General features: G+C 29.5%; 1 protein-coding gene across 3 annotated transcripts; it reads right to left on the bottom strand.

Moving 5' to 3' along the window:
- Positions 1–12,984: 12,984 nt before the first annotated feature.
- LOC100266059 (probable methyltransferase PMT14) lies at positions 12,985–21,243 on the bottom strand. Of its 3 annotated transcripts, none has more exons than XM_002282057.5 (7): positions 21,009–21,243; positions 18,295–18,968; positions 17,481–17,691; positions 15,837–16,119; positions 14,368–14,754; positions 13,814–13,891; positions 12,985–13,595 (listed from the first exon to the last, which is right to left on the bottom strand). In XM_002282057.5, the coding sequence occupies exons 2-7, from the start codon at positions 18,934–18,936 to the stop codon at positions 13,361–13,363; spliced, it is 1,836 nt and encodes a 611-aa protein (XP_002282093.2). In that variant the 5' UTR covers positions 18,937–18,968; positions 21,009–21,243; the 3' UTR covers positions 12,985–13,360. The 3 variants fall into 3 exon arrangements, with proteins under 3 accessions (XP_002282093.2, XP_010663982.1, XP_059590128.1); XM_010665680.3 differs by having other exon boundaries at positions 20,226–21,010; XM_059734145.1 differs by lacking the exon at positions 21,009–21,243 and adding an exon at positions 20,709–20,984.
- Between the last annotated feature and the right edge of the window lie 6,584 nt (positions 21,244–27,827).

The following is a 27,827-nucleotide window of genomic DNA, read 5'->3' on the forward strand; positions in this document are numbered from 1 at the left end:
GAACCTTGGGATTGAAACAAGAGAAGAGTGGATGCAAGTTGGATTGAGTTGAAGCATTATAAAAATCTTATATTTGCATTTTCTATTCATTTGCATTCATATTATAAAAATTGACCATTACCTAATTCATTCCCTTTCTTAGGTAATTAACTTAGATTAGATTAGCATAAATCTATTAATATTGACATGTAAGACATGAAGTAACTTCTTAGAAACTTGATCTTGCACAAATGATAATCAATGACAACAAGTTTCATGCAAGAGTGAAAGATTGGGTTAATGCATCAATGTTGTTGCAATAACATGTTTCATGTAAGAGCAAAATATTGTCTTAACACATCAATGTATCACACTTGTGTTGTTGTAATAGATAGTCAGGGTAATAAAAAGTCAAACAACAAGCTTAGCAAGAAGATTTTGTAACCAGTTAAGTTTTGCTGCTGTAGTTGCCACTACTTCATACTCAACCTCCATAGAGGATCAAGTAATAGTTTTCTATTTCTTGGATGACCAAGAGATTGGATTAACACCACGAAAGACCACGTAAGTTGATGTTGAAGTTTTATCATCTTTATCACTAACCCAGTCTACATCAACAAATGCAATGTTTGGTCCTTGGTTCATTGAAGATGAAGACCATAAATTGTTCACTTAAGTAAATGAGGACCTTTTTGTGGTTGCCCAAGGAGTTATAGAAAATAGATGCAAATATTAAAAGAGATTATTTATTACAAATATTGCATGGCACCAATGACATGGCGATGGAGGGTAGCATCAATGGGAGGCAGGCGATCTTGAAGAGTAAATGCCTATATAATGGATAAAGGAGTTGAGATCTCCTTTTACACCTTGTATTTTGGTCTTCTCAATTTAGTCTCGAATATACTTATCTAGACATAAGAATAATCTTTGATTGGTAAAAATTGCTTCAATACCCAAAAAAATAGTGTAGAGTATCTACATCTTTAATCTGAAACCTCTAAACTAGAGACTAAATAAACTTTTAAACAAATGGAAAAGAGTTTCCTATAATCACAAGATCATCCACATATACTAAAACAAAAGGCTTTAGTTGGCCATGAGAATAAATAAATAAAGATGTACCTACCTTTTGAGTTATGAAACCCAAATGTAAATAGAATGTTTTTCAATTCATTCTACCATTTTTTTAGGGGCTCACAAAGTCCATGAATGGTTATCTTAAGTTTGTACACATAATTGGGACATTAAATATCAATGAATCCAAGGGTTGACTTGTGTAGACATTATTGGCGAGGATGCCTTGAATAAAGACATTATTAACATCTAGTTAGAAAAATAAGCCACATGCTGGTTATCACAAGGAGAGAACAATTTGGATACGATTAGAAATTTTACTACATTAGAAGAATATTATGATTTTAAAACTAATTTATATTTTTTTCCTACTTTATTTTTGGGTTAAGTCCAAATTAATGGAGATTGACATGTCATCATGCACTACTCAAGAAGAACAACTCAATGGATGGAAGATGAATCATTTGGGTGAAAAAAATAATTCAAAAAAATCAAGGGCCATTCATTGCACCACCTTTTACGTGTACACATATTCATCACAAAATGAAAAAATAAAATGGATAGATGTAGAGAAACAAGACAAATCTTTTTCAATGAGCTTTCAAACCCTATCCATGTATAAAAATCTGGTTGCAACATTGATTTCAAACACGGATGTCTCACACTTTCCTAGCTTTCCCTTCCAAGTAGAACACATTTTCAAATCTTTTGTATGGTACTCCCTGCTTTTATCTCCATTTGCATGTCCGCAAAAATTGAAAGAAACAAAATGAAATCATGTTGTGTCTATCAATGTTTTCATTTTCAAGTAAGCTAACTTAGATGGGGTCATGATAAAATGACTTTTATGTCTTTAATGAGTTTTTTCCTTAATGCCTAAAAACTCGAGATAATTATGGTTTAGGGCGTGAAAAAAAAAATGTAATTGGGGTAAAGAATATGAAAGATATTTCACCCCATGAACCATGAGTTCTATTTAAATTATTTATGAGGGTATTTGACCATTAAAAAAAACCCCAAAATTATCATTTTTTTAAAACCTTTTTCTACCATTTCTTCTTTCTTTTTTGTAATATTTTTTATTTCTTTTTTTCAATTTTTTTGTTGTTGTTATTATTATTATTATTCCCTTAATATAAATATGTCAAGGGGCTTCCCATCTTGGAGAAGGGATAGTATGGTCAAGATGGACTCTTTTTTCCTAGAACTTATACTAAGGATGGTATTATTTGTATTATTTTTAATAATAAATAATTACTTCTAATAAAAAAATAATACTAATAAGTAATAAAATTATTGATAATATTAATAATTATATAATAACATTATTATTAAAGATGATAATATTAATGCCACCATTGATAATATTTTAGTAATAATAATAATTGATATTAACATAAATAATATTTATTTTTTAAATAATAATTAATTATTTGAAATAACACAACAAATAATAATGCTAATATTAAATAATAATAAATAATATAAAATACTAATATATATATATATATATATATATATAATACATATTTCACGATTGTGCTAAAAAATACTAAAAAATTTCAAATAATAATAAAAATAACATTTATTATTATTATTATTATTATTATTAAAATAGTAGTCATAATATAAATAATAATATTAGTATTAATATTCATAATAAAAGTAAAAAAAGTAGTAAGATGAAAAGGATAAATAATAATAAAGAAAATTAGAAAATGATGGAATAAAGAAAAAGACCAAAAAAATAAATAAAAGAATTTCTCCTTATTTATAAAGTTTTGTAACCTATAACTGGTTACATTTTGTTCACACCTTAAAAACATTAGGTTTAAAAACTTGATTTTAATAAAGAAAAATCTATAAAAAAGACGTGTATTTTTTTTTCATTGTTTTCTATAGATTTTCTTTATCTTTTGGGAATGAATATTGGATATGATGGAAGATGGTAAAAATAGAATAAGTATAAAAAAATTCTCTTATGTATGTAACTATAATTTGTTAATAAGAGGAAAGAAAACTTTCATCTTTAAATAAAAGTATAAAACTATGCAAATATATTTTAAAGTTTTTTTATTTACAAAAAAAACTATCCCGAGCAAAACCTTAGTATAAAGACACTAAAACCTTTTAGTGTCTAACTCTCAAAAATCTAGAACAAAATACTTCTTAATGTCCAATATTTGTTGTAACACATTTTAAGACACTATACTGATAAGCTTGTGATATTGTCTAACATTGTATGAAACTCTTCTTATAAATAAACACAATCTACAGGTTTACTTATCATAAATTGAAACCCATAAATTTGTTTAACATAAACACCAATACTGTTGATGCCTAATTTTGCATACCCAACTTAGACCTATATGTCTATACCACGTGTTTCAATAGTATATACCAAACCATGTGGAACACTTTTCTTTATGCAATTCTTTGATAAAATGAATAGTGTATCTTATATTGTTACATATGTGCTTTGACTCATGTCCCCGTGTTAGGTTAGAAGTCATACTTGGCATAGAGGCCTATCGCTTTTAGTATATGTATGTCCATATTGTGGATGCTCTCTTGTAGCTAATGCTAGCTAAGGAAGTACACTTATCACTTTTCAAATAGGAGGATACTAGTTGAGCAAGGTACTAGTTCTCTTCGTGCATGAAGAAAGAATGAGGATTATCCCTATTAATTTTTGGAGGTAACTCCAATTGAGTCTCCATCAATCCAAACCCTCATTAGGCTAATGTCAACTCAAAGTTTCCTCCTATATCTTTCAAACCCTCATTAGGTTGGTGTCAACTCAATCCTTTCTCTTATATGTTGGCATTGATATGACCTGTTTGTGTGGATGGTGTTGGCACTTACTCTCATACTAGAGGGTTGCTTCCTTTAACATACTAAGTTTGTAACATTCATCCTTAACTTTTGCATTTAACCTCTACACTTCATTGAAGACATCCCAGTTAGGATATGACATCCCAATATTATTATCTCCCTAAGTTAGAAGTTAAGTTTAGGAATCCTTACTTGAACTTGGAAACTTCCATGGTAGGTTTGGCGTTTCCCAGCATTGAACTCCTAGGACAAATTAATAGTCTTGATTTGATTACTAGAATTGAAGACTTGTTAGTGTGAGATAGGTTAACACATATATGAATCTGTTTAAAATGGATTTAAAAGAGGGGGCATGAGCCAGGGATCAATCCACCACTATCTAACACCTTGTGTTACAAAGGGCATAGAGGTGTCGATGTAAGGGTTAATTAGTAAAAGTCAATGGAGGTCTCCTATTGGTTGTATTTTATTAGCCAATGAGTTTCAACCTTAACCTCTATAGAAGTGATCATTCAAAGATTCATTTTTCAAAAAAGAGACAAACAAGATTAAACCTCTATAACTTTAGACTTGCTTTCTTATGGTCATCAAGTAAAAGTTTCTTATTGTTTAGTCTTTAACTATAGCATCACTTCTAATAACTCCTCTAATCACATCCAACTCTCTTCCTAAGTCTTAAAACCTCATATTCTTCAACAAACGCTAATGATCACAAGACCCAATTATCAAAAATCCTATTACTTTTAATCTAAAAATCTATAATGAGAGAGAGAAAAAAAATCAATATTCACAATAAAAGCCTATTAATAGGTCCAATCCACAATCAATTTGAGAAAATCTAATAACTTTTAACAACTAGTGTAAGATATAATGCATTAGAAGTATTAGTGGAATAGCCCCCACAAAGATCCTTATATGGATCTTTGTCTCTCCTTTCCCATACATCTCATTATCTCTTATGTCATTTTGTTTAAAACTCCACAGGCTTCTATCATTTTCAAAGTCCAGAGTTTTCTCCTCATCCTGCCACATAACCTAATTTTTGAATTCTTGCCTAAACATGGATGAGTACTGTTCGACTCACACCCATTATTTCTTTTACTTTGCCTTGTAAATTTTTTGTTTTTTTCTCTAGGTTTATTGTACTTGATCATGCAGAGTCACATCTTGAATATGAAGGTATTAACATCACATACATTGCATCTTGTTTTTTTTTTTTTTTCTCCCTCTCTCTTCTTCTTCCTATTAGTGTATTCTTAGCATGTTGCTACAATAAAAGAATATTCTAATATTCTCTTCTTAATTTTCTCTCCTTTTAACTTCTTTACAAAGTCTTATAAATTCTTTATAGTTAAAGAAAAATCCCAAAATAAATTTTGGTATATATTTTCGAGTCATAAATATATTATCGTTTTAGTAAAATAATTTTTTTTAAAAAAAAAATTGATAATATGTGACCGTATATCAACCATAATCATTTGAAACTTTTCTTATTGATTAATAATATTCGATTTTGAATTCAGTGTGTTGAAATTATAATATTTTTTAAGAGATTATTACATAATTTGATATAAAAAAATTTTAAGTTTATATACGAGGTTTTTATTTTAAATTTTATAATTACAATTTGTTATACTTTTCAAACTTTTAAATGAAAAGAAAGATACAAAATCGATAACTATCAAATTCATCATCTTTATTATTGAATATGTACGATGAAATTTAAGTCATTTGATAAAATTAAAAAAAACGAGATTTAAGTATAAAATTATTAAATCCAAAAATACACACTTGACATCGTATAATTTATGTATCTTTTCTATACCTAACATTGGTAGGACCAAATTAATGCTTGTAAAGAGATTGCTTTAGTGAATGGGATAAATTGGCTGGTGGCTTGGCCTCAAAACATGATAAGACATCTGTAGTACCTGACATGTGAAAATTCAAGCAAATGGGTTGCCTTTTGTCCTCACGCCTAAAGAAAGGGGAAAAAGGCCAGAAAAAAGAAGACAAACCAACTAAAACTTAGCACAATTATATTAAAATGATAAACATACAATCACATAATCAAATTCAAAAATAATTGAATTGAATTTAGTCAGTTTAGATAATCCAATCTATGTTTAGAGGGTGGTTGATAAATTAATTTAATGATTTAATGTGACTTCTTAATTTAATTTAAATTATTAAATATATTTTCTAAAATAATAATAAAAAAAAATATATATATATATATATTTATCTTAAACATCTTTTATCTTAGGATAGTTCATCTCTCTGTTTGCTCTTATCTTTTTTCTCTAACTTTAGTATTTAATATATATGAGAATATATTTATTAACTTAATTTTTTAAAAAATTAATAATTAAAATAAGGATTAAATAATAAATTCTAAGTTAAAAATTAATCATAATTTAATCTAAAATTATTTCAAGTGCTATGTTTGATCCCCATAAAATTGGAGAGAAAATATAAGGAAAAGAAAATAAAGAAAAAAAATAAAAACAAAGAAAAGTGAAAGGAAATAAAAAATAGTTTAGAATCAATAAATTATTTTTATACACTACTTCCAACTCATTTTATTTATTTTAATTTTTTTATATAAAAATTAAATAATTTTAAAACATGTAAGTTTTTAATCAACATTATTTATATTTGATTTTTATTTGTATTTTGTATAATAAAATCAAATATGAGAAAATTATTTTCTTTAATTTTTTTTTTTTTGTATTTTCTTGATAACAAATATGGTCTAAGATACTTTAAATTAAAGACAACAACTCAAAGGATTGGTGATGAAATGAATTAATTGGGTTAGATAATCTATTATTTTGATGATGTGATACAGTATAATTGTCAAATGCTGTTTTTAAATATCTTTATAAGAGGTTCTTTAACAAATATTAAAATTTAAATTTAAAAATTATTTATAATTTTATTTTCCTTTAATTTTTCCATAAACAAAAAAGGAAAACCTTATATCTTCTTCTCTTATATCTTTTTTTTTTTTTTTTCTATTTTCTTTTCCTTACACTTTCCTAAAATCAAATATAACCTAAAAAAAGTATGCCAAACTAAAACCTTGACAATACACAAAAACTTTAAAAGATGTTGATACTAAAAGATGGTTTCCATGATTCAACAAAACAAAAGCTAATTCTTAACCTAGAAACCTAGACCTTATATTTGGTTCTTGAAAAATACAAGAATATAAAATAGAGAAAAAAAATAATCAAATGGAAGATAATGAAAAATTCATATAAAATTAATACTATTTAGATATATTTATAGTTTTTTGTTTTTAAATATAAAAATAATAATATATTCTATATAAAATACACAAAGCTTCATATATAATTGTTTTTAAAAATTGATTAAAAAAATTATGACATTAAAAAAAATTTACTACCTTAAATTTTAAGAAAATTTAAAGTATAAATTTACGTAGTGAAAATATAAATGTTTCTACTAAGTTCCCATTCTCCAAAACAAAAAATAAGAAATATTTCTAAATAAAGCCTAAATTGTTTTTTGTATTTTTTTTTAACCCATTTAACTTATATATATATAAAATTGTAAACTAATTTTATATTTGATTTGGTAAATCAAATATAAAAAAAAATTTAATTTTGTTTCTTTCCTTAATATTTTTTGGAAGCATTGGTAACCCAACCCACATAATTAAACCGATGTAAAAGGAAAATGTTAAACCCAAATTGGTTCAACCAAATCCACAAACCAATTCTAAAGTCCAAGACAAAACTAGCAACATGGTGAGACAAAAAAAGAGAAGTCTATTTTCCTTATCTTCTCTTCCCCACAAACACCATTATTTGGATCATTTTCTCTTCTCTCTCTCTCATAATCTCATCTCATTTGATTCAAAACTTCAAAGCCTTCAATCATTTTCACACATTTCAAATGCTAAATCATTTTCCAAATCCTTACCTAATTGTAGAATATGGATTAGTAGTGGAGTCACACCCACTCCTTTATCAAGGTTCTTGTTCTTTGAGAGCCACATGTTACTAATTAAAGTGTTATGATCACATGACATATTTTTTGTGATTAGAGCCCCTCAACCATTAAGTTTTATCATTTAGGGTATTATTAAATCACATAAAATGTTGTGTTGTAGGCATAAATTAATGAGGTGGACAAGAGCGATGCATATACTCAAATTAGGTCAATTTATATATAAAGACGCGTCTACTCCAATCTTTGAAAATCAAGATTATGAAAAATATATTAAAATAAATGTTACGAAAAAGTCTGATCCATTTGCCTTGTTTTATTAAATTTAAATATTTTTGGGTTTTGTAAATATTTTATTAAAGTTATGTAAAGAATGGAGTTCAATTTGTGATATAATAAGGTCTGTTTAGATCTTATTAGAGTGAATTTTGTTTGACGTATTTTTTTGTTTGAAAACAACGTACCCTTAAATAATAATATTGATGTGAAGAAGAAAATGACAAAAAGAATAGTGTGGTTTTTATTTTTTAATTTTGTTTAATGGTAGAGAGGATTTTGTAGAAGTGGATGCCAACAAAGCTTTTGGGTGTTGGGTCTTTGACGTAGTGATGCCTTGTCTTTTTAAGGCAATGGGAATGATTTAAAACTTGACCAACTCAAATTACCCAAAAAAACAAAAAAAATCAATTTATTAAGGTCTCTATTAATTTTTTTTTATAGTAAAATGAATGAATAAATTCAAATAATAAATACATAAATAATCACATAAATTTAAACATATAATATAAAAACTTATGACAATATTTATATGTTTATTGTGACACCTGAGTAGTATAGTCGCGGAGGCATCTCATCTCAAGTAATGTCAATCTTCTCATTTAATCAAGAGTAGGAGGCGTTAGGGGGCCACCGGGAGGGTTTGTGTTGAGTAGGAACCAACACTTATGGCATGAATTTCTCCCTCATTTTTTTGACGAAAAGTCTTAATGACTAGTTGTTGGAAAAAATAACTTAGGAGTAAAATTGGAGATTAGGGTTAGGATTAAATTAATATTGGAGTGAAAGAATATAAATGATTTTTATAATTTACCTTTTTTGAAAAAAAGAAAAATAGAAATTATTTGGCTTTTGAGACATTTTTATACAAAGTTATCACAATTGAATACACTATCCATATTTCACTACCTGAAAAATTAATTTATATTGAATAATTGTTAACAAATAAGTTTATGGTTCAAATATTTTACAAGCATTGCCCTCATCAATGTCAAAAATAAATTACATCCCTTGTTCAATTATTTAATAATCATATTTTGATAAATGAATTAGTAATCCATTTTTTATAACATTGGAACAACAATTAAAAGGAATTCACATTTATTTAAAAAAAAAATTGTGAAACATATTTAAAAAATTTAGATAACAAATTGAAGTTGTTTTCACCTTTTTTTTAAAAATAAAAGGAAAACATAGATCTATTTAACTAAGTTTTTTGAAACTTATTTTTTAAAATAGTTTTTAAGTTAAAAATAAATAAAAATAAGTTTTAGATAAGGTATTAAAAATTTGTACTACTTAAAAATTTTAAAAATATTATTACTACCATTTTTTAATTTTAAAAAAGAAAATAAAAAACAAATTTAAGCGGACACTAAAACAATGAATTTAAACTCAACCCATGAAACATACCCATAGATGGTAAAATCATTAATCACATCATATGCTAAAAATTTATTCATCAAAATGAGTATTAAAAATGATATAATTTACATTTATTTATTTATTTATTTATTATTATTCTTGTGTTTAAGTCCAAATTGAGATTGACATGTCAATCATGCATTACTATATTTTTTTTTAAAAAAAGAACAACTCTAGAGATTGATGATAGAATTATTGGGGGGTAAAGAAAAAAATTCAAAAATATTCGAGAGCCATTCATTCCACCACCTTTGACGTGTACACATATTCATCACAAAATGAAAAACAAAACATATTTTTGAAGGAGAATTAAATGATGAGAGGGAGAGTAGAAAGAAAGACAAATCTTTTTCAGAGAGTTTTCAAACCCATGCATCCATTATCCAAAAGATAAAAACAGTTGAAACATTGATTCCAAACACGGATGTCTTACCCTTTTCAGGCTCTCCTTTATGGATCATCAAATACATTTTCATACTTTTTGTATGCCCCCCACTATTGAATTCGCTCCATTTGGTCATCCTACTGAATGGAGGGAAATAAGATGAGATGGAATCATGTTAGGTTTATTTCCCTTTCAAGGTTTAGGACCTTACTATGAGTCTATGATAATTGTAGGGGTTTCATGTTTTCAAAAATATTTTTTGAAAACAATTTTTAACTTGATTATTTTCATAAACAAAATTATGAGTAAAAATTCATATACAAAAATAAATTTTTCGGGTTTTTCTTTGTGGGGTATAAATGTTTTTCATGTATATTTCATTTTTTTCGGCTAATTCTTAAAATACTCTATAAAAATATTTCAGAAAAATTAAAAGGTTGTAGAACGGTTTTTTAATATTAGAAAACTATTTTCAGGAATAATTTCAAGTGTAGAATTTATAAATTGTAGAATTTATATTTGCATCTACCTAATTACTTTATATATACACCCTATTTACACATTCAAAAAACCTAAAATACCTTTTTCATTATTATCTTCCACATCTATCATTTTCTTTCTTCTCTTTCCATTTTTTTTTCTTCTTAATAATAAATCCTAAGACAAAAATTTTTCTTTGAAGCTTGTTAACAAAAGAATATTTGAAATAAGTTCTTACATTTTTTTTAATCTCAGACATTAGTATTTGTTTATACTATATGAATATATTTTAAGGTTGATGATTTAGGTAAATTTTGATAAAATGTTATTGTAAAGATAGTTAAATAATTTAGAAGTATTTTAGAAGTAGGAAATTAAAAAAAAATGGAAAAGAAAGAAAGAAAAAATCGAATTCGTGTTGTTTGAACTACAAGGCCAAACACCAAAAGTATGTCCAAAGGTATGGTTTTGGACACCTTTAAGCATGTCTAGAGGTATATTTCCCGAAACCCTTAAAAATATCCACAAATATAATTCCGAACAATGTTAACTTTAAATGTATGTTTTATTATTTCATAGACAAAAAATTCTTAATTGAGGTGGATGTAATGTGTAGAGATTTTAGATGATGATAAGTATAACACTCTTTGAATAGAACTTTCAAACAAGAGGATAAGATGATTCATGTGTGGATTGAAAATATAAGATGCAAAGTGGAAACCGGCTTTTTTTAAAAGTAAAGGTTTTCATTTTTTTTTAACAAATTCATTTTATAATATATTTTCTATACATAAAATCAATATTAATTGTAAAAGTTTAATTGTGAGATCCCACATAGAAAAAAGTTTGTATTTTTCTTAATGGTATAGAGGTATGGGCCTTTGATGTCATTATGGTGGAATTCATGAATATAGGCGAAGTCAATGGACTTTTTAGATGGCTCATGACTTCAGCCCACACACTGACCACAAAACCAGACTTCAAATTCCACCGTCCATCATAGAAGGTAAATGGAGGAAAGAAAATGTAAAGAAAAACAATAAATTATTTACTATTTTAAATTAATTTTATTTATTTTTATTTTTTAATATAAAAAAATAAAATTTTTAAAAAATATATAAAATTTTAACTAAATTTAATTATATTTAATTTTTTTATAGTATAATTAAACATAAGAAAATTATTTTCTTTAACAAATTTAAAAATATATAAATTTTTAATTAATTTTAATTATATTTAATTTTTTTTATAGTATAATTAAACATAAGAAAATTATTTTCTTTAACAAATTAAAAAATATATAAATTTTTAATTAATTTTAATTATATTTAATTTTTTTTTATAGTATAATTAAACATAAAAAAATTATTTTCTTTAACAAACTCTTTTCTTTTTTCTTTTTTTTAGTAAACTAAACATCATGTTGAAGATATTTATCCAATTCAAATAATGTTTGATCTAAACCTAGGGACATGGTCATACAAGAGAAAATGCTTTTTTTTTTTTTTTTTTGGTTCATCTAACAATTCCATTTGTCACTAGAAGTACAAGTGGAAATACCCCAACAAAGATCTTACTTTTGGATCCTTGTCTCTCCTCTCATCTCATTTTGTTCAAACCTTCAAAGGCTTCAATCATTTCTAGAGTGTCTAGAATTCTTTCATGAATAAGAATGGATGGGTGAGAAGGTGAGAGGTCATGGGCAACACCCACATTTTCATTTTTCCTTATATTTTGTGGGACTTGGTCCTTGAGAATCATATGTTCCCAAATTAAGGGGTTATCATCACATTGGGTTGTTTTGTTTTCACTCCTAATATCATAAGGTTTGAAGACGACAACAAATGGAATATTGTTGTAACATATGTTTACAAATGATTGTGTCCTTTTCTCATATGTCAATAAGTTTTAATTGTCATCCATCTTGAATAAAAATGGAAGTTGAAAAAAACAATGATAGTTATAAAAATGATTTTTTTTTCGAATTTATTATAATTTGTTAAATACTAATTGTAACTTTAGTGTATTATTTACATCATATTAAAGTCGTAGTTTAAAATAAAAATATTTTTAATGCAAATTTTAAAATTTTAAGTCGTTTCTTTAAAAAACAATTTCAAATTTCAAATTTAATAACCCGTATCTTCAACATGAAAAGACGATGAAATCCCTTATTCATGGGTTGATGATCGATTCAAGATGCTAGCACTGCCAAATTGTTTTAATTTGGGAATATTTTTCAACTATCATATTTTTAAAAATGTTTTTGAAAATATGATTAGAAACTTAGACACCACTTCATGGTTGACATGGAGATTATATGGCTTAAAATCACAACTACTTCCTCCTTTTAACATATGATTTGAGTGAGCAACCACTGCTATTGCCTTTTTCTCAAAGGCAATGCACTTTATTTAGCTTTGGGCAAACTTTAGTTGTAGTGGACTTCTACTTGAATATGATTGAACTTTGACACTAAAAATCATTCTACTTTTTCTCCAAAAAGGTTATCACAACTATTTTTCATAACACAAAAGTACCTGACAATATATTGAAAATAATTCATTCTTTTCACCAGCAAAAGCTTAATGGATGGCAAAATATTGGGCCCAGTAGGCTTAACCCAAGGACTACAACTGGACAATTTGGGTTTGAGACTTGAGAGCAACTTAACATCATCACTCTAACAGTGTTCTAATTATTTCATGGCTACACAAATCTTGGTTCTCCATTTCTACTTCCAGAATCACATTCCAATAACACAATTTTACATATATCCTCTACATTAAATAGCTTAAAGCATGTGCCCGTGTTGTTTTCCAGGAATATCAACTCTAAAAAAGTTTCCACCCCACTGCAAAGTAATCTCCATTTTGGTGTGATAACCTTGCTATAATCTTCACCCCAATTAATGGTGAGGCTTATTCAGTCTGCAGATGTGCTGTTGTCTCCACCTCCCACCCAGTACTGTTTGACAACAACTAGTATCTTTTCTGGCACCAGGGGTCCATCCTCATGATCCATCATGTTGGTATTCCATCGCATGCCTTTGGCGATCTTCTTCACCTTGATGAGGACATCTACTTCATCACGGAACATGACTGCTCCTTCTGGCCGCAAGATCCTATCCATCTCCAGAAGGATGTCTTCCAGTTTGCACCTGTTTACACATTTTCGGTTATATTTCATCAGACCTCAGTACAAGTGTAGACTTTTATTTCCCATCCACCAAGTCATCTTTCAAATCTAAGCAGGATTACTATTGTTTATTTTTTTAAATTTTTGAAACTATTGGGCTGTTTCGGGATAAAAATTCTTGAAGACACAGACCAAATGTGATTAAAATATGGCATTCAGCAAGAGGAGGAAGAGGCTTACGTGTTCTGGTACAAGCTGAATACACCACTGGCATGGATGAAATCGTATGTCCTCGGGTAAGTAGAAAAGCCTTCACACCTGAAAGGATCAGAAGTAAAATTTTCATTGAGATTCCAAAATAAATAATTGGCTGCAATATGGGATAAATTGGCATATGAAATGGAAACAGTAGACAAGAATGAACTATTTGTACTTCCCAAGATTTGATTGAGAAGAATCTGAAAGGGTTTTTACCTTAGAATGAACCACCTCTAAGTAACCTATTTATTTTGTTATAATATTTGAAAAGGCAAATCTCTAGTGCCATATTCAAATGAATTCAACATCCATAAACCGCCCGCCCCATAATCATAGTAATTGTTGATGACAACAGTGCAATATCACCAAGAAAGTGCCTGAATATTTGAAGAGAAGTGTCTAAAGCTACTATAAGATAAATCAGACTCATCTTTACCAATGCATGGACAAATATTCATGCTACAAAATCTCACTTCATCTCAGCATGATGACAAGTAACATGATAAAGCAGAGAGAGAATATTCATAAGGACATACCAGTCATGATATATACCAATCAGGCCTCTCTCGTAAATGACACCTAAAGTGTTCTTGGCAATAGTAGGCACAACATTCATCACCCACGATTTTGGTGATTCAAGAGCTGCAGCAAAACCACCAAGGCCTGCATTCATATCCATTATGTTCCTGTATCTTGTTGTGCCAAGTAATTTATTGATCCTCTTGTAAGTATTTACATGCTTTTTCCATAGTTTGTTGTCCTCTTCGTAAGATTCAACTGTGACCCCTTCAACAAGTCCAGCAGCTATGCGAGGAGGGATGGCAAAAAGCCTTGCTGGAAACTTCTTCAGTTCCCCACCAGCCACTTCATTTGCACTGGTAACCTCAGGGTAAGGGGTTACACATGTTTCCATTTTCTTATACCTAAAAATACACCAGAAACAAAAAAATCAGGAGAGAAACAATAAGACGAAAACTGTTTTCATAGGAGAAACGATAGAAGGAACAACAACTTTAAAATATTATCCTTAATTCATATATGAAGTGAATCAAATTTGTTTTTGCTCCACCTCACCCATGTTGCACTTGACCTATTTATTTGTGTGTGTGTGTGATTTGTATACTCACTGATAAGGGATACCCAATATGAATAGTATTAACCCAAATATAGACCAATACAAGCCAAAACAACCTTGAGTCTACTGTGATTCCTATACTGGCCAATATGGATACAATGTGGCTGCCAGCTGAATGCATGGATACAACACCCTGTCCCAAATACTCCCCCCATGAACAACAAGCACACAGTTATAGCATCCCTAAATGTGGTTGCCAAAAAGAAAGCAAAAAACAAGAGCACACAAAGGTTCCAGGATGCATAATGGATCAAGCAACAAAGTAGGAACTGCTTCATCATACAACATTCATTGCAAGTGAGCATTGTGATAGGAGAAGAACTAGTTAGTGGGTGCCATGAATATATTAGCTAGCATGCAGCACCAACTGCTTACAGTTATTAATTCTAATAGGCATTAGATACTAGAAATCATCATTTTCTTGGATACTTCTAATAAAATGTGGAAGGTTTAACTGGAAGTGAAGCAGAAGGTGAGCAGCTTCAACTTCAGCCATTAAGACTCAGTGAAGATCATTTGTTCAATTTCCCTACCATCCCTTGGCTTCAAACATGAATATATTTGCACATGGTTATACATAAGGAAAAACAATGTAAAAATTGTTAAATTCCTAACAAGGGATCAGAATCATATTTCTGACACTATCCTGTTCAGCAGCCTGAGTTTCCAGAAGAAATTATCAAAGCTGAAGTTTGGAGATAGCATCAAACTAATCCAAGGGCTATCTTTAAAAATGAATGGCCATAAGCTGAAACCTATGGATGAAGTGCCTAAGATCTATTCAAGTAATATTCTACACCTTTAACAGTGGATCAATATCACAAAAACCGTATAGCAAGTAATTTAAAACAGAGATGAATAGCGGCTCACCAGACATCATCAGCATCTTTGGATTCACATACATTGGCAGACTTCCTTCGGCAGGATTTGGCATTTATTTTCTTTCTAAAGATGGCAAGATCTCCCTTCTCATATACCTTCTTCCAGCAAAGTTGTTCAGCCATCTCTTCAATGGTTCTTTGCTCAGCCTGCAGTTCTTCCTTACTCCGTTTCCATGTTTTGTAGTAAGTCTTCCAATTAATTGGAGGGCCAGATAAAATCCAGTATCCACCAGGTCTCAGAACTCTATCAACTTCCATTAGGTACATCCCATCTGTATGTAGAAGCGCATACGTGAAAAATTCATCAACTTCATCCAGATACAGAAAGTTTACTCAATAAAATTTAATATTATTATCTATTGTTGTCAGATCCAATTAGGTATAAATTAATTTTTTTTTTAAAAAGAAAAAAAGAAAAAATTATAGAGACCATGACAGAACATAAAATGATGTTTAGAAATACAAAATTCAAGCAGTCATCATTCCCTTTTCAGTCACACTACAACATTTTCATTAAATAAATAGCTATCTGTACAAAAATCTTATTCAACAACACCCTTGTAAATATTTAAAACATTCTTCAAACTATATGTCAGAGGAGATATTTACTATGCTGTTACGAATATGAAAACAGAAAAGGAGATTTGAATATAAATTGCATTCCAAAGGCACCAAAATTTGTAACTGAGGAAATAACAATACAACAAAAGGACAGATATATAATTGGGTTTCGAATTTGTTTTGACTGAATTGAAATTATTTCAGTGTCCTATGTAAGCTATAGACAATTATGTCCACATGCAAAACAGCATACATCATTGGTATGTACTGCATTCTGGTTCTATGGTAAGGTACACTATACAGTATGCACAATGCACATACAAGACATGATATGCAGTACATCATTGGTATGTACTGCATTCTAGTTCTATGGTAAGGTACACTATACAGTATGCATAATGCACATACAAGACATGGTATGTATGATAAAAGAGCAGTTGAAAATTATCTCTAATTGCATCCTATTTATGCTTCATTGATCAAATACTGATAAATGGGCTTGGGTAGTAGAACTCATCCCCAAAAGCTAGCTTAAAGGGAGAGAGTGCCCAATCCACATATAAACATCATAACAGCCCAGTAACTTGGTGATGTGGGACAAATTCAACTCCTAACACCCTCGCTTCACGCGTAGTGTGACATGCAAATTCGCCAGGGTCCAAAACCATCATCGCCTGCAAATGCACTGCTCTAATACCATGATAAATGGGCTTGGGTAGAATTCATCCCCAAAAGCTAGCTCAAAGGGAGAGGGTGCCCAATCCACATATAAACATCATAATAGCCTAGTAACTTGGCAATGTGGGACAAATTCAACTTCTAACAAATACAACTGAAGATTATGTTTCATTACCATAGCTTTCAATCTTAGATATGAATAAATGAGTCTTTGAGACACAAGTCACCACAAAAATGATTATTAATTGTCAAACATTTCATCTTCTGAGAATATGTTCTTATAATTTTCCTTCTTTTTTCAATTTAATTTAAGATGGTAAGTATACAACTTACATAAAATACATATATAATACATTATTTGACAACCTCAATGCCAACCACTACCAGCACTTACCATTTGATGTCCATGGTATCAAACATCGAGAGCACTGAGCCATATCAAAGGCTCTTGCTGGGTAAGGCAGGCGTATACTTCCAAGAACACCAATTATGGCAGGTACACCTCGCTCCAATGCAAACTGTACTTGCGCTTCATGATTGTCCCGTGGTGCAAATGACATAGGCAAAACATTTCGCTTTAGCAGGTATGCACCCCAGCTTGCAACCTGTATCATGATTGATGCAATCAGTCCAGTAACCATGCTCAAAGAAAGAAGCCATCAGTAGAGAATAAGCAAGTTAGGACAGCCAATATAAAGAACAACGCATGAAGAGGGATCCAGCTCCATCATAAGATGTATACCATACATCTTGGGCCATAGGCCTGAATCAGGGTACTTAATTATTGAGTTAAAACATTCAATTTAATAGTTAAAAACCAAGAATGCAAGCTGCTAATGGTTCAAAAAGAATGCAAATAATCGGAAGTTTAGGATAATACAGCAGGATTGATTCTCAATATATGAGGTTCTCCATTTAAGAACAGTCATAGAGTTGTTCCCTTCCCCATTTGGGCATGGCACAAAAGGAAAGATCTTCAAGAGAAGAATTATGCATATGCACCATTACTATATAACAGTTTTCCATGTAACAAAAACAACTTCAGACCCATTTAGTTAGGCTTTTCCAGGCTTTTGAAGCAGCATGTTTTTGGATAGCTTTGAAGCCACAAGAAACTTTTGAAGGTTCTTAGGTCACAAGCTCAGATGTTAAAGGTGAATGCACACACAAAAAGAGATAGAAATTTGAGTTCTGAAAACTCAACGTACCCCACAACCAGTATCCAATGCTGTTCTGACAGAGCCATCAGCAATCGGGATAACTGAAGCAAGTTCGTCGATGTATGCATCTGCCCCTTGAGGGAACATTGTTCCTCCACCAGGAAATTTGAATACATCTCCCTGAAATTGCACCCAGTTCTGGACAGCTTTCTCAACTGTCAGGCTTTTATGAGGAACATTAGCATAGTGAACATAATCACGGCCTTTTGGCCATGGAAATGGAGTCTTATACCCTTTGGGTGCTGGAATAAGACAATGCAATTTTTCCTCTTCCTCAGGGCAATGTCTTTCTCTGTAAATCATATTCTCCCTCGGGAATTTCATTGCTCGGTCTTGTTCTTGGCAAGGAGTATAGTCAGTGTATTTATCATCACAAGGCTTAAATACTTCCACTTTTAGTTGAGAGGGTTCAATACTGTCAACATTATTGTGATGAGTTTCGAAGTTCAAATTGGAAATGATATTGCAGTCTGTTTGCTTGGTTATTTCCAAGGCTATGCTATCTCCCTTTCCAAAACCACTTCTCTGCCATGCTCCCAATATGTAAAAGAAACAGCACAAACCAATCACAATGAATATAGACACTGGGCTTCGCGTCCTGTTGCCAGATGGGTTATGCTTAGAGCCCATGATTTTGTTGGTACAGTTCCCTGGAGCTCACCCTAACAATAAGGAAAGTTAGAAAGCACTTAATGAAAGACGGCAGGGGAAAATTCAAGTAAATACTAATAACATCTTGTTAGAGATAAAAATCAGTTAAAATGGTTCCCCTAGTGTAATAGTAACTGTTGACCACATAGTGGCAATGCTAAAGAAAGAAGAATAACCATATAAAGTAGAAATTTTGTAGCTCTTTAAGCAGGCATAAAGGGTTTCCACACACACAAATAATGTCAATCAACCTTAAGCTACAAAACAGAGTTGGAGAGAAAACTAAGGCTTTGAGAGAACATCCAAACTTAGAATAGAGAAACCAGATGTACAACTTGTAAATATTCATCTCATTTAAATGATAAAGAGCCATAAACAGGTATCTTATAAAGAAAAAAATGTCGCTTTCTTACTAGAGATTTTGCATCAGCTCAAAATATTATGAAGCTTTTTTCTTAAATAATTCTTCCCTGTAGCTACTTCCAAATGAAAAGGGACCAGTGTGGACTAATAATATATCAATCATGGGTGCCTCAGGACCAGTCATTTAAGAATCTATCTTGCATGATATATATGGGAAGAATGGAAACAGTAGAACAAAATTATACAAAATAGACTAAATGAGATTGTCCCAACCCATATATGCACTAACCAAACTTATTAGATGATATGAACAACTATGAACAGTTCCTATTATTTTTCTAGTAAAACAAAGATACTATGACTAATCTTGACCAAATTCCCAATAAACCTAATGTGCCTTCATGATCAAATCAACAACTCAAATACAAGAAATGAGGAATTGATCAAAAGAAAGCAATAGATTTCAGATTTTAGATGCTCCAAGTAGATACTTTCACTTTCAACATGTATAACTCAAGGACTGGGTGATGGAGAAGATATCCTGAGCTCATTCAAAACCAAGGGTAGGAAGTACGTGCCAGCTTAAAGATTTCCCAAACATTACCAGGCAATCATGCTGAGGACAAAGGTCAACATTTGAATCTCAAGGATAGCTTTATAAACTAAACAGACCAAGGTCATGGCCAATCAGACTGAATAACTAAACCATTATGGCAAATCCTATATATATTTTTGAAAAGACCTCAACCATATCCCTAATTGGACCTAATTGTATCCCGAAATTTCAGAATTAGCAACTAATGTGTGAGTCCTCCAAACTACTTCACAAATTCCAGAACTATCACAACAACATTTCGCTCCTAAAAAAATGTCAAATAAGTGGAGGAAAAAAGGTACTCCATTACCTAAATACAACAAGAAAGGAAATTGGAAGGGCGAACTTTTATGAGATTGAACTTATGAGTCACACCATGTCACTTCAAGGAACAGTGATTTCGAGCAAAGAGAGATTAGAATAATAAGAGTATCGTAAAACTAGTAGAGCTTCCTGCTAAGGTGGTCAAGCTGAAAGGATGGGGTTTCATGAAGAAGAATTAAGATCTCCCTGCACATCTCTAGAGAGAACCGTAATGGGGGATCCAGAAAAGAAATGGGATCCGTTGAGAAATAGTAAAGTGGATTCAAGAGAAAGGCTATTAAGAAGGACATATATGGGGGTGGAAAATTAAATTGTTAATCACAAAGAGGAATACACTAGGGATCAGCACTGAACCCCATCTTTCAGTTGATTATTCGTAGTGATTTATTTGATAAGTAGGCAGAGACAGTGGAGGCACAACTCAAGATACCCACATCACCAACCATCAACTAGGAAGAGCAAGCTCCACCTTTCACTAAATTTCTCACCACAGGACCAATCCCAACAGCCCCAAATCCAAAAATTCATCCCATTTTCAGCTCAAAAGCTTCAGCAGTTCCCATGTGAACTCCAAACCGAATAACTGAATCCAACATCATAAACCACTAAAGCAAAGGCAACCCATCACCCAAAACCACAAACCCAGAAAGAATATCAAACAATCAGTCAAAGAAAAACAGAAAACAAAAGGTAGAAAAGCAAATTAACAGATCCCGCCACATGGGTTCTTAGGTGATTGTGAAAGGAAAAGATCACGAAAATAGCTGACCTGAAAAAAAGAGAGATCTGAAGGAGAGTTTCTGTTATTGGAGCTCTCAAGACTCACACATTTCCACAAGTAGAAATAGATCGTCTTGTAGAGAGTTAAAAAGAGTGTGAAAAAGGAGAGCTAAGAGAGAGAAAAAGAGTGACAGATTAGGAGCTGCAAAGCAAGTAGTTGGTAAAATGTGTACATCCTTTTTGCTGTTAATTTAGAGGCCTGCGTCCATCACTCTCAATCCCGCTATCCGAAATTCATTCAACCTGCAAACTCATCTTATTTCTATTCTTTATTACCTTTTTTAAATCTTCAACCTCAGACATCAAAATCTGATAAATAATTTAGGAAGAATTAGCACCCTTTTTTTCTTTCTTCCAACCCATGGGAAATTGATTTTTTTTTCTTACTATAAATTTTGTATAAATTAGAATGGAGAATAAAAATGAAAATAAAAATAAAAATAAATCACAAAATTAAAAAGCAAAAATTCCTCATAATCAATGATAAAAAAATAAATTTTGATAAAATTTAAAAATAATAATTTTAAAAAACATTTTTAATCCTTTTAACCACTAAAGATAAAAAATTTAAAGTAATAAATAGATAAAAAATTTAAAGTAATAAATAAATTAAAAATATTGAATAAAATCAGTATCAAATAGAGTTTTACTACATGTTAATTAATATGATCTTGAAAAGATTCCCCATTTAAGAGTAAGGACCAGATCTTAAGATTTGTTTGGTATTATATACAAATAAAGTTAATTTAATAATAGAAGGGAAAGGGAAAATGCAGCGAAGGGAAGAGAATCTGAGGAATAGAAAAGATGGGTCATGGAGGAGATGGAAGCATGGTTGGGCCATCTTCACTCTTTCCAATTCTTCTCTCATTCCCACTGCCGACACTACTTTTTCTTTCTGTCCCTTAATTTTTCATCCATTCCTTATTAGCAATTAAGCTTTAAACAATAATTAAAAATTAAAAGGGTTAGTTGATTTGTAAAAAAAAAAAAAAAATCTTCTAAAACCCCATTTTGAAAATTTAATTTTTCATCATTTTTAGCTTTATTTTGACAAAAATATTTTTATTTTTTTATTAAAAAAATTACATATAAATACTTGAAATAATAAAATATATTTATATAAAAAATAAATTATTTTTAAATCATAATTTTAGAATTTTTTGATTCTTTTGAATAATTAATTGGAAAAAAAAAGAAAAGAAAAAAAAAAAGGGTATTGCTTAGGAAAGAGAGGTTTGAAGAAGATGAAGTAATTAAGGAAGTAGACCCCCACACCGACTAGACACCATCAATGAAGGAGGATGCAAGTGCTGTCCACCAACCCATAGTGTGTAGGTCCCAGTCCCCATGCTCCTTCATGTGCCTCCACCCCTCATCACATTCTTTTCTAAAGTGGTCTTCCATATTTGAAAATTCACCGCACCAACCATTACTAATAATTTATCTTCCTAGTTTGAAAATGTCAACCCATTCCACATTTTTAAATAAAATTTTTGATCCCAAAAACCCTTTTCTTAGGTCCTATTATAGTATTCAATCGGCATGTATCGAAAAATATGATCTCATTATTTATACCTTAGTTCGATTTTTTAAACCCTTATTCAACTATCGATATCGATACCCTCATAATCAATACTCTAGTTTTTCCTTTTATTTAATACAAATATTTTACTCTAAACCAACTTGGATGTAAAGATTTCAAACTTTAGGGTTTAGGTTAAATATTTAATGTAATGTAACTCATTTGGGGAAGTAAAAAAAATAAAACTTGTCATAATAACCAAAGATTTTTATAATAATATGATTTTCACAATTCTATTATTGAGAGAGAAAAATAAAAGCATACTTTTAATCCGTAGAGAATTTTTGAAGAGACCAAACAATAAATATAATAGAAATTGTATTTAACGTTTATTTATAAGGTGAAGAGAGGATTGATTTCCTTATAGAATTAGAAGTATATCTTCCATCAAAGTGTTTTTAATTTAGGAAACCAACCTTTTATTGAATTTTAACTTTATTATTTATTAAATTATAATATTTTATTTGATATTTAAATAAATATCAAATAATAATATACGGGTGGATCAAATAAAATTCTTATAGAATTCACCTAACAAAAGCAATTGCAACATTGACCTCATCCAAGGATTATGCCAATTATTTCTATTGGAGTTGGATTGATGCCATTTTTAGACCCTTCCGGAAACTTTTTGTCAATAGAAATTTTTTTGTTAAGTAACTAATTCATGTTTGGGGAAAATTCTAGGGTACCTCTTCGGTACCTACCCAAAAAGCTTTTCAAGCCATTGGATGTCCAAGATTACATCTTGGTCATCCATTTTAAATTTAAAATAAAAATTTCACTTAACCAGTTAAGGGAAGAACCGGTTGTGGCATTCTTTCTTCCTCCATTCTTAACAATTTTAGGTTTAAATAAAATAAATATTAGATAAAAATAGAATTGAAAAAAAATAAAAAATAAAATAATATAAAATTTGAAAACATATTTATTAACAAAAAAGAATCATCATCTATCATAATTACATTATTTTATTTTTAACAAATTATTAAACATTTAAATTCAACATAAAAATGAATATGGTAATATTTTAATATGAAATGAGTATTTTCATAAAAATTCAACATTTTGGTAATCATGTGTAAAGTTTAAGTAATTAGATGTCCTAATTTTTTTTTTGTACTCTCCAAATTTTACATTTTTTGAATTTAAGGTTTTTAAAGTTAAATTACAATAAAATAAATTACTAATACTCTTTTAAGTTACTAATGATAGTATTTTCGAAAATAAATTTGTAATTTCAAAAATTTTAAAACTAAAAATCAATATGAAAAATGTGATAAAAGTACCAAACATGTATTTATCACATTTTTCATACCGTTCTCATATTTTTCGTACCTTAAATTATTTATATTTTTAAAATTTTAGATTTACTTTTTAACTTGAAATAACAATAACATAGTTTAATAATATTATTTTGAGTTATTATTGATAGAATTGTTAAAAAAAAATTAAGCATTAAAAAAATTTTAAATTGGAAATAATGTAAATTATCCTAAAAAATTAAAAAATTAAAACACTAAAAAATTAGAGAGGATATGAAAAATGTGAGAAAATGTATGAAGATTATGAGAAATCCTCACATTCTTCATACCTTACCTCACATTCTCCGTACCCTAAATTTAACAATTTTTCGATTTTTTTTCCACTTAAAAATATAAATAATATTGTTTATTGATATTAATCAAGCTTAGAAATAATGAATATTACTTTTAAGAAAATTAAAAAATTAAAACACTAAGTAATTGTAGAAGGTACGAATAATGTGAGGAACTGTACAAAAAATGTGAGGAATCCTCATATTCTTAGCACCCTTCGTCACATTCTCTTTACCTTCGTACCATGTCTTAGAATGTTCGTACTCTGTCTTAGAAAGTTCGTACCCACTCTTAGAAATTTCGTACCCTCTCTTAGAAAGTTCGTACCCTGTCTTAGAAAGTTCATACACTCTCTTAGAAAGTTCGTACCATCTCTTAGAAAATTTGTACCCACTCTTATAAAGTTCGTACCCTCTCTTAAAAAGTTCGTACCATCTCTTAGAAAGTTCGTACCCTCTATTAGAAAGTTCGTACCATCTCTTCGAAAGTCTGTACCATCTCTTAGAAAGTCTGTACCCTCTCTTAGAAAGTTTGTACCCTCTCTTAGAAAGTTCGTACCCTCTATTAGAAAGTTCGTACCCTCTCTTAGAAAGTTCGTACCCACTCTTAGAAAGTTCGTACTCTCTCTTAAAAAGTTCGTACTCTCTTTTAGAAAGTTCGTACCCTCTCTTAGAAAGTTCGTACCCTCTCTTAGAAAGTTCGTACCCATTCTTAGAAAATTCGTACCCTCTCTTAGAAAGTTCGTACCCTCTCTTAGAAAGTTCGTACCCACTCTTAGAAAGTTCGTACCCACTCTTAGAAAGTTCGTACCCACTCTTAGAAAGTTCGTACACTCTCTTAGAAAGTTCGTACCCACTCTTCGAAAGTTCGTACCCTCTCTTAGAAAGTTCGTACCCTCTCTTAGAAAGTTCGTACCCTCTCTTAGAAAGTTCGTACCCTCTCTTAGAAAGTTCGTACCCACTCTTAGAAAGTTTGTACCCTCTCTTAGAAAGTTCGTACCCACTCTTAGAAATAACAATAACATAGTTTAATAATATTATTTTGAGTTATTATTGATAGAATTGTTAAAAAAAATTAAGCATTAAAAAAATTTTAAATTGGAAATAATGTAAATTATCCTAAAATATTAAAAAATTAAACACTAAAAAATTAGAGAGGATATGAAAAATGTGAGAAAATGTATGAAAATTATGAGAAATCCTCACATTCTTCATATCTTACCTCACATTCTCCGTACCCTAAATTTAACAATTTTTCAATTTTTTTTCCACTTAAAAATATAAATAATATTGTTTATTGATATTAATCAAGCTTAGAAATGATGAATATTACTTTTAAGAAAATTAAAAAATTAAAACACTAAGTAATTGTAGAAGGTACGAATAATGTGAGGAATTGTACAAAGAATGTGAGGAATCCTCACATTCTTAACACCCTTCGTCACATTCTCTTTACCTTCGTATTATGTCTTAGAAAGTTCGTACCCTATCTTAGAAAGTTCGTACCCACTCTTAGAAAGTTCGTACCCTCTCTTAGAAAGTTTGTACCCTCTTTTATAAAGTTCGTACCCTCTCTTAGAAAGTTCGTACCCTCTCTTAGAAAGTTAGTACCATCTCTTAGAAAGTTTGTACCCACTCTTAGAAAGTTCGTACCTTCTCTTAGAAAGTTCGTACTCACTTTTAGAAAGTTCGTACCCACTCTTAGAAAGTTCGTACCATCTCTTACAAAGTTCAAACCATCTTTTACAAAATATTGATGACAATTTTATAACAAATTACTAAATGCTCTTAATTTGATTAAAAATAACTCAGAAAAAAATTAAAAAATCTAGATATTATAAATCATTATATATTTAAATGTCATTTAACATGACATTTCTACCTACAATAGTTATATGTAAATGGAAAAAAAAAAATCAAATGTTACCTTTTAACACTTATAATCACTTGACATCCTCCAAGACATATAAAGCTTCATCTTCAAATTTAATCTATGAACAAAAAAAAAATTATATAAAAATATTAATAACAATTTGAGAACAAAATTTTATAATAAACTCATAAAAAATTCTAAAATTGTTATTTAACATCACATTTCTTCCTACAACAATTATATTTGGATAAAAAATATACCAAATATTACCTTGACACTTGTAATCACTTGAAATCCTTCATCTTCTTCATTTAATACAAATTTTAAATTTTCTATCTCAAAAAGTTTTAAACTTGATCTTGAAATTTGATTCATCAAAATACATCTTACATATTTTGTAATTTGGTAGTTGAAATTATGTAATTTTCATATTAAATTACTATCATTTTTTTATATATGAATAATGAGAGTATAAAAGTAGTAGGTAAGATTTTCTTTTTTTAGATAGAGTTAGGTAATACATTAAATAACAAATTATATTTGATATTTAATAATAAATTATAAAAAAGTTGTAATATTTAGATATATATGAAATGCATGTGATTATTTCTCATCAACAAGTCATTTTTACCTGTTTGATAAGTTTTTATAAATTTTTTAATGATATGCACTTTACACATGTCATATTTTTATAGGAATCAAATATGGGTAGGTACCCCAAAATGAAGAGTGGGTACCATAGAACAACCCCATGTTTGGATATTAAAAAAAAAAATAGTACTTATGGGATATATTTTTTATTTAAAAATAATAATAAATATAATAACTCTTAAATAAATAAAAAAAACCTAAACCCACGTATATCCTTAACAATTATTTTAATGTTTTTTTAACTCATATCCTTAAAAAAATTTACAATCTAAGAGGGAAAGAATACGTTTATAAGAGCTATTTTATAGAATAATTTTTTGTTCTCAAGAACAAAAAACATGTCTAATAATCAAAATCAATTTTTAATTTTTTGTTCTTAAAACAAAAAATGGGATATTTTTAAATAATATATTTTAATTATTTTCACTTATTTTTTTATGTTTATTTTAAAAAGTAATTATAAAAACATGTAAAGTAATTAAAAATAAAATACTAGATATAAAAATTATTTTTAAAATATATTTAAAAATAGGTTAAAAACATTTTAAGTTTGTAAATAAACTTTTATTCTACAAAAATCAGGTTTTAAAAAACTATTTTAAAAAATTATTATTTTTAAATTATTTTTCAAAAACAATTACCAAACAAGTACAATTTTTTTTTAATATCTTAAATATTTTAAATAGTTTTTAAAAGATATTATCTTTTTAAATTAAATCTAAAAAATTGAGCCATGAATCTAACCGACTAGCCATCTCCAATACGAAGATTTTTGTATTTTTGTATGCAACAAGGTCCACCGTCCACAGGATGAAATGTGATATTTGACTTAACACACCACAGGACAAACGTATAGACCCCACCATACTTGGAATGATATAATTAAGCAAAATAGCAACCAGTACTTGGAATGCTTTCACATCAACTCCAGCCACCAAACAACGATATGCTCCCGCATACCCATGGTGGTGGCACCCCCTCTTTTATGGCCTACATCCGCCAGGATAGTGATGCACTTAAAGGCAGTATCCCAGTACAACTATGAAACTATGGACTGAAAACTCTGAATGTTTGTTTTGCTGCGTGGGGGCTGAGAGGAGGG

This window comes from Vitis vinifera, chromosome 2 (assembly GCF_030704535.1).
Source record: "Vitis vinifera cultivar Pinot Noir 40024 chromosome 2, ASM3070453v1".
NCBI classification, from domain to species: Eukaryota; Viridiplantae; Streptophyta; class Magnoliopsida; order Vitales; family Vitaceae; genus Vitis; species Vitis vinifera.

Coding starts and splice junctions, on each gene's coding strand:
- LOC100266059 (XM_002282057.5), bottom strand. CDS start 18,936: ATGGGCTCTAAGCATAACCCATCTGGCAACAGGACGCGAAGCCCAGTG. Junction 14,755..15,836: donor AAAGATGCTGATGATGTCTG/GTGAGCCGCTAT, acceptor GTGTATTTTTAG/GTATAAGAAAATGGAAACAT. Junction 13,596..13,813: donor TTCAGCTTGTACCAGAACAC/GTAAGCCTCTTC, acceptor ATGTGTAAACAG/GTGCAAACTGGAAGACATCC.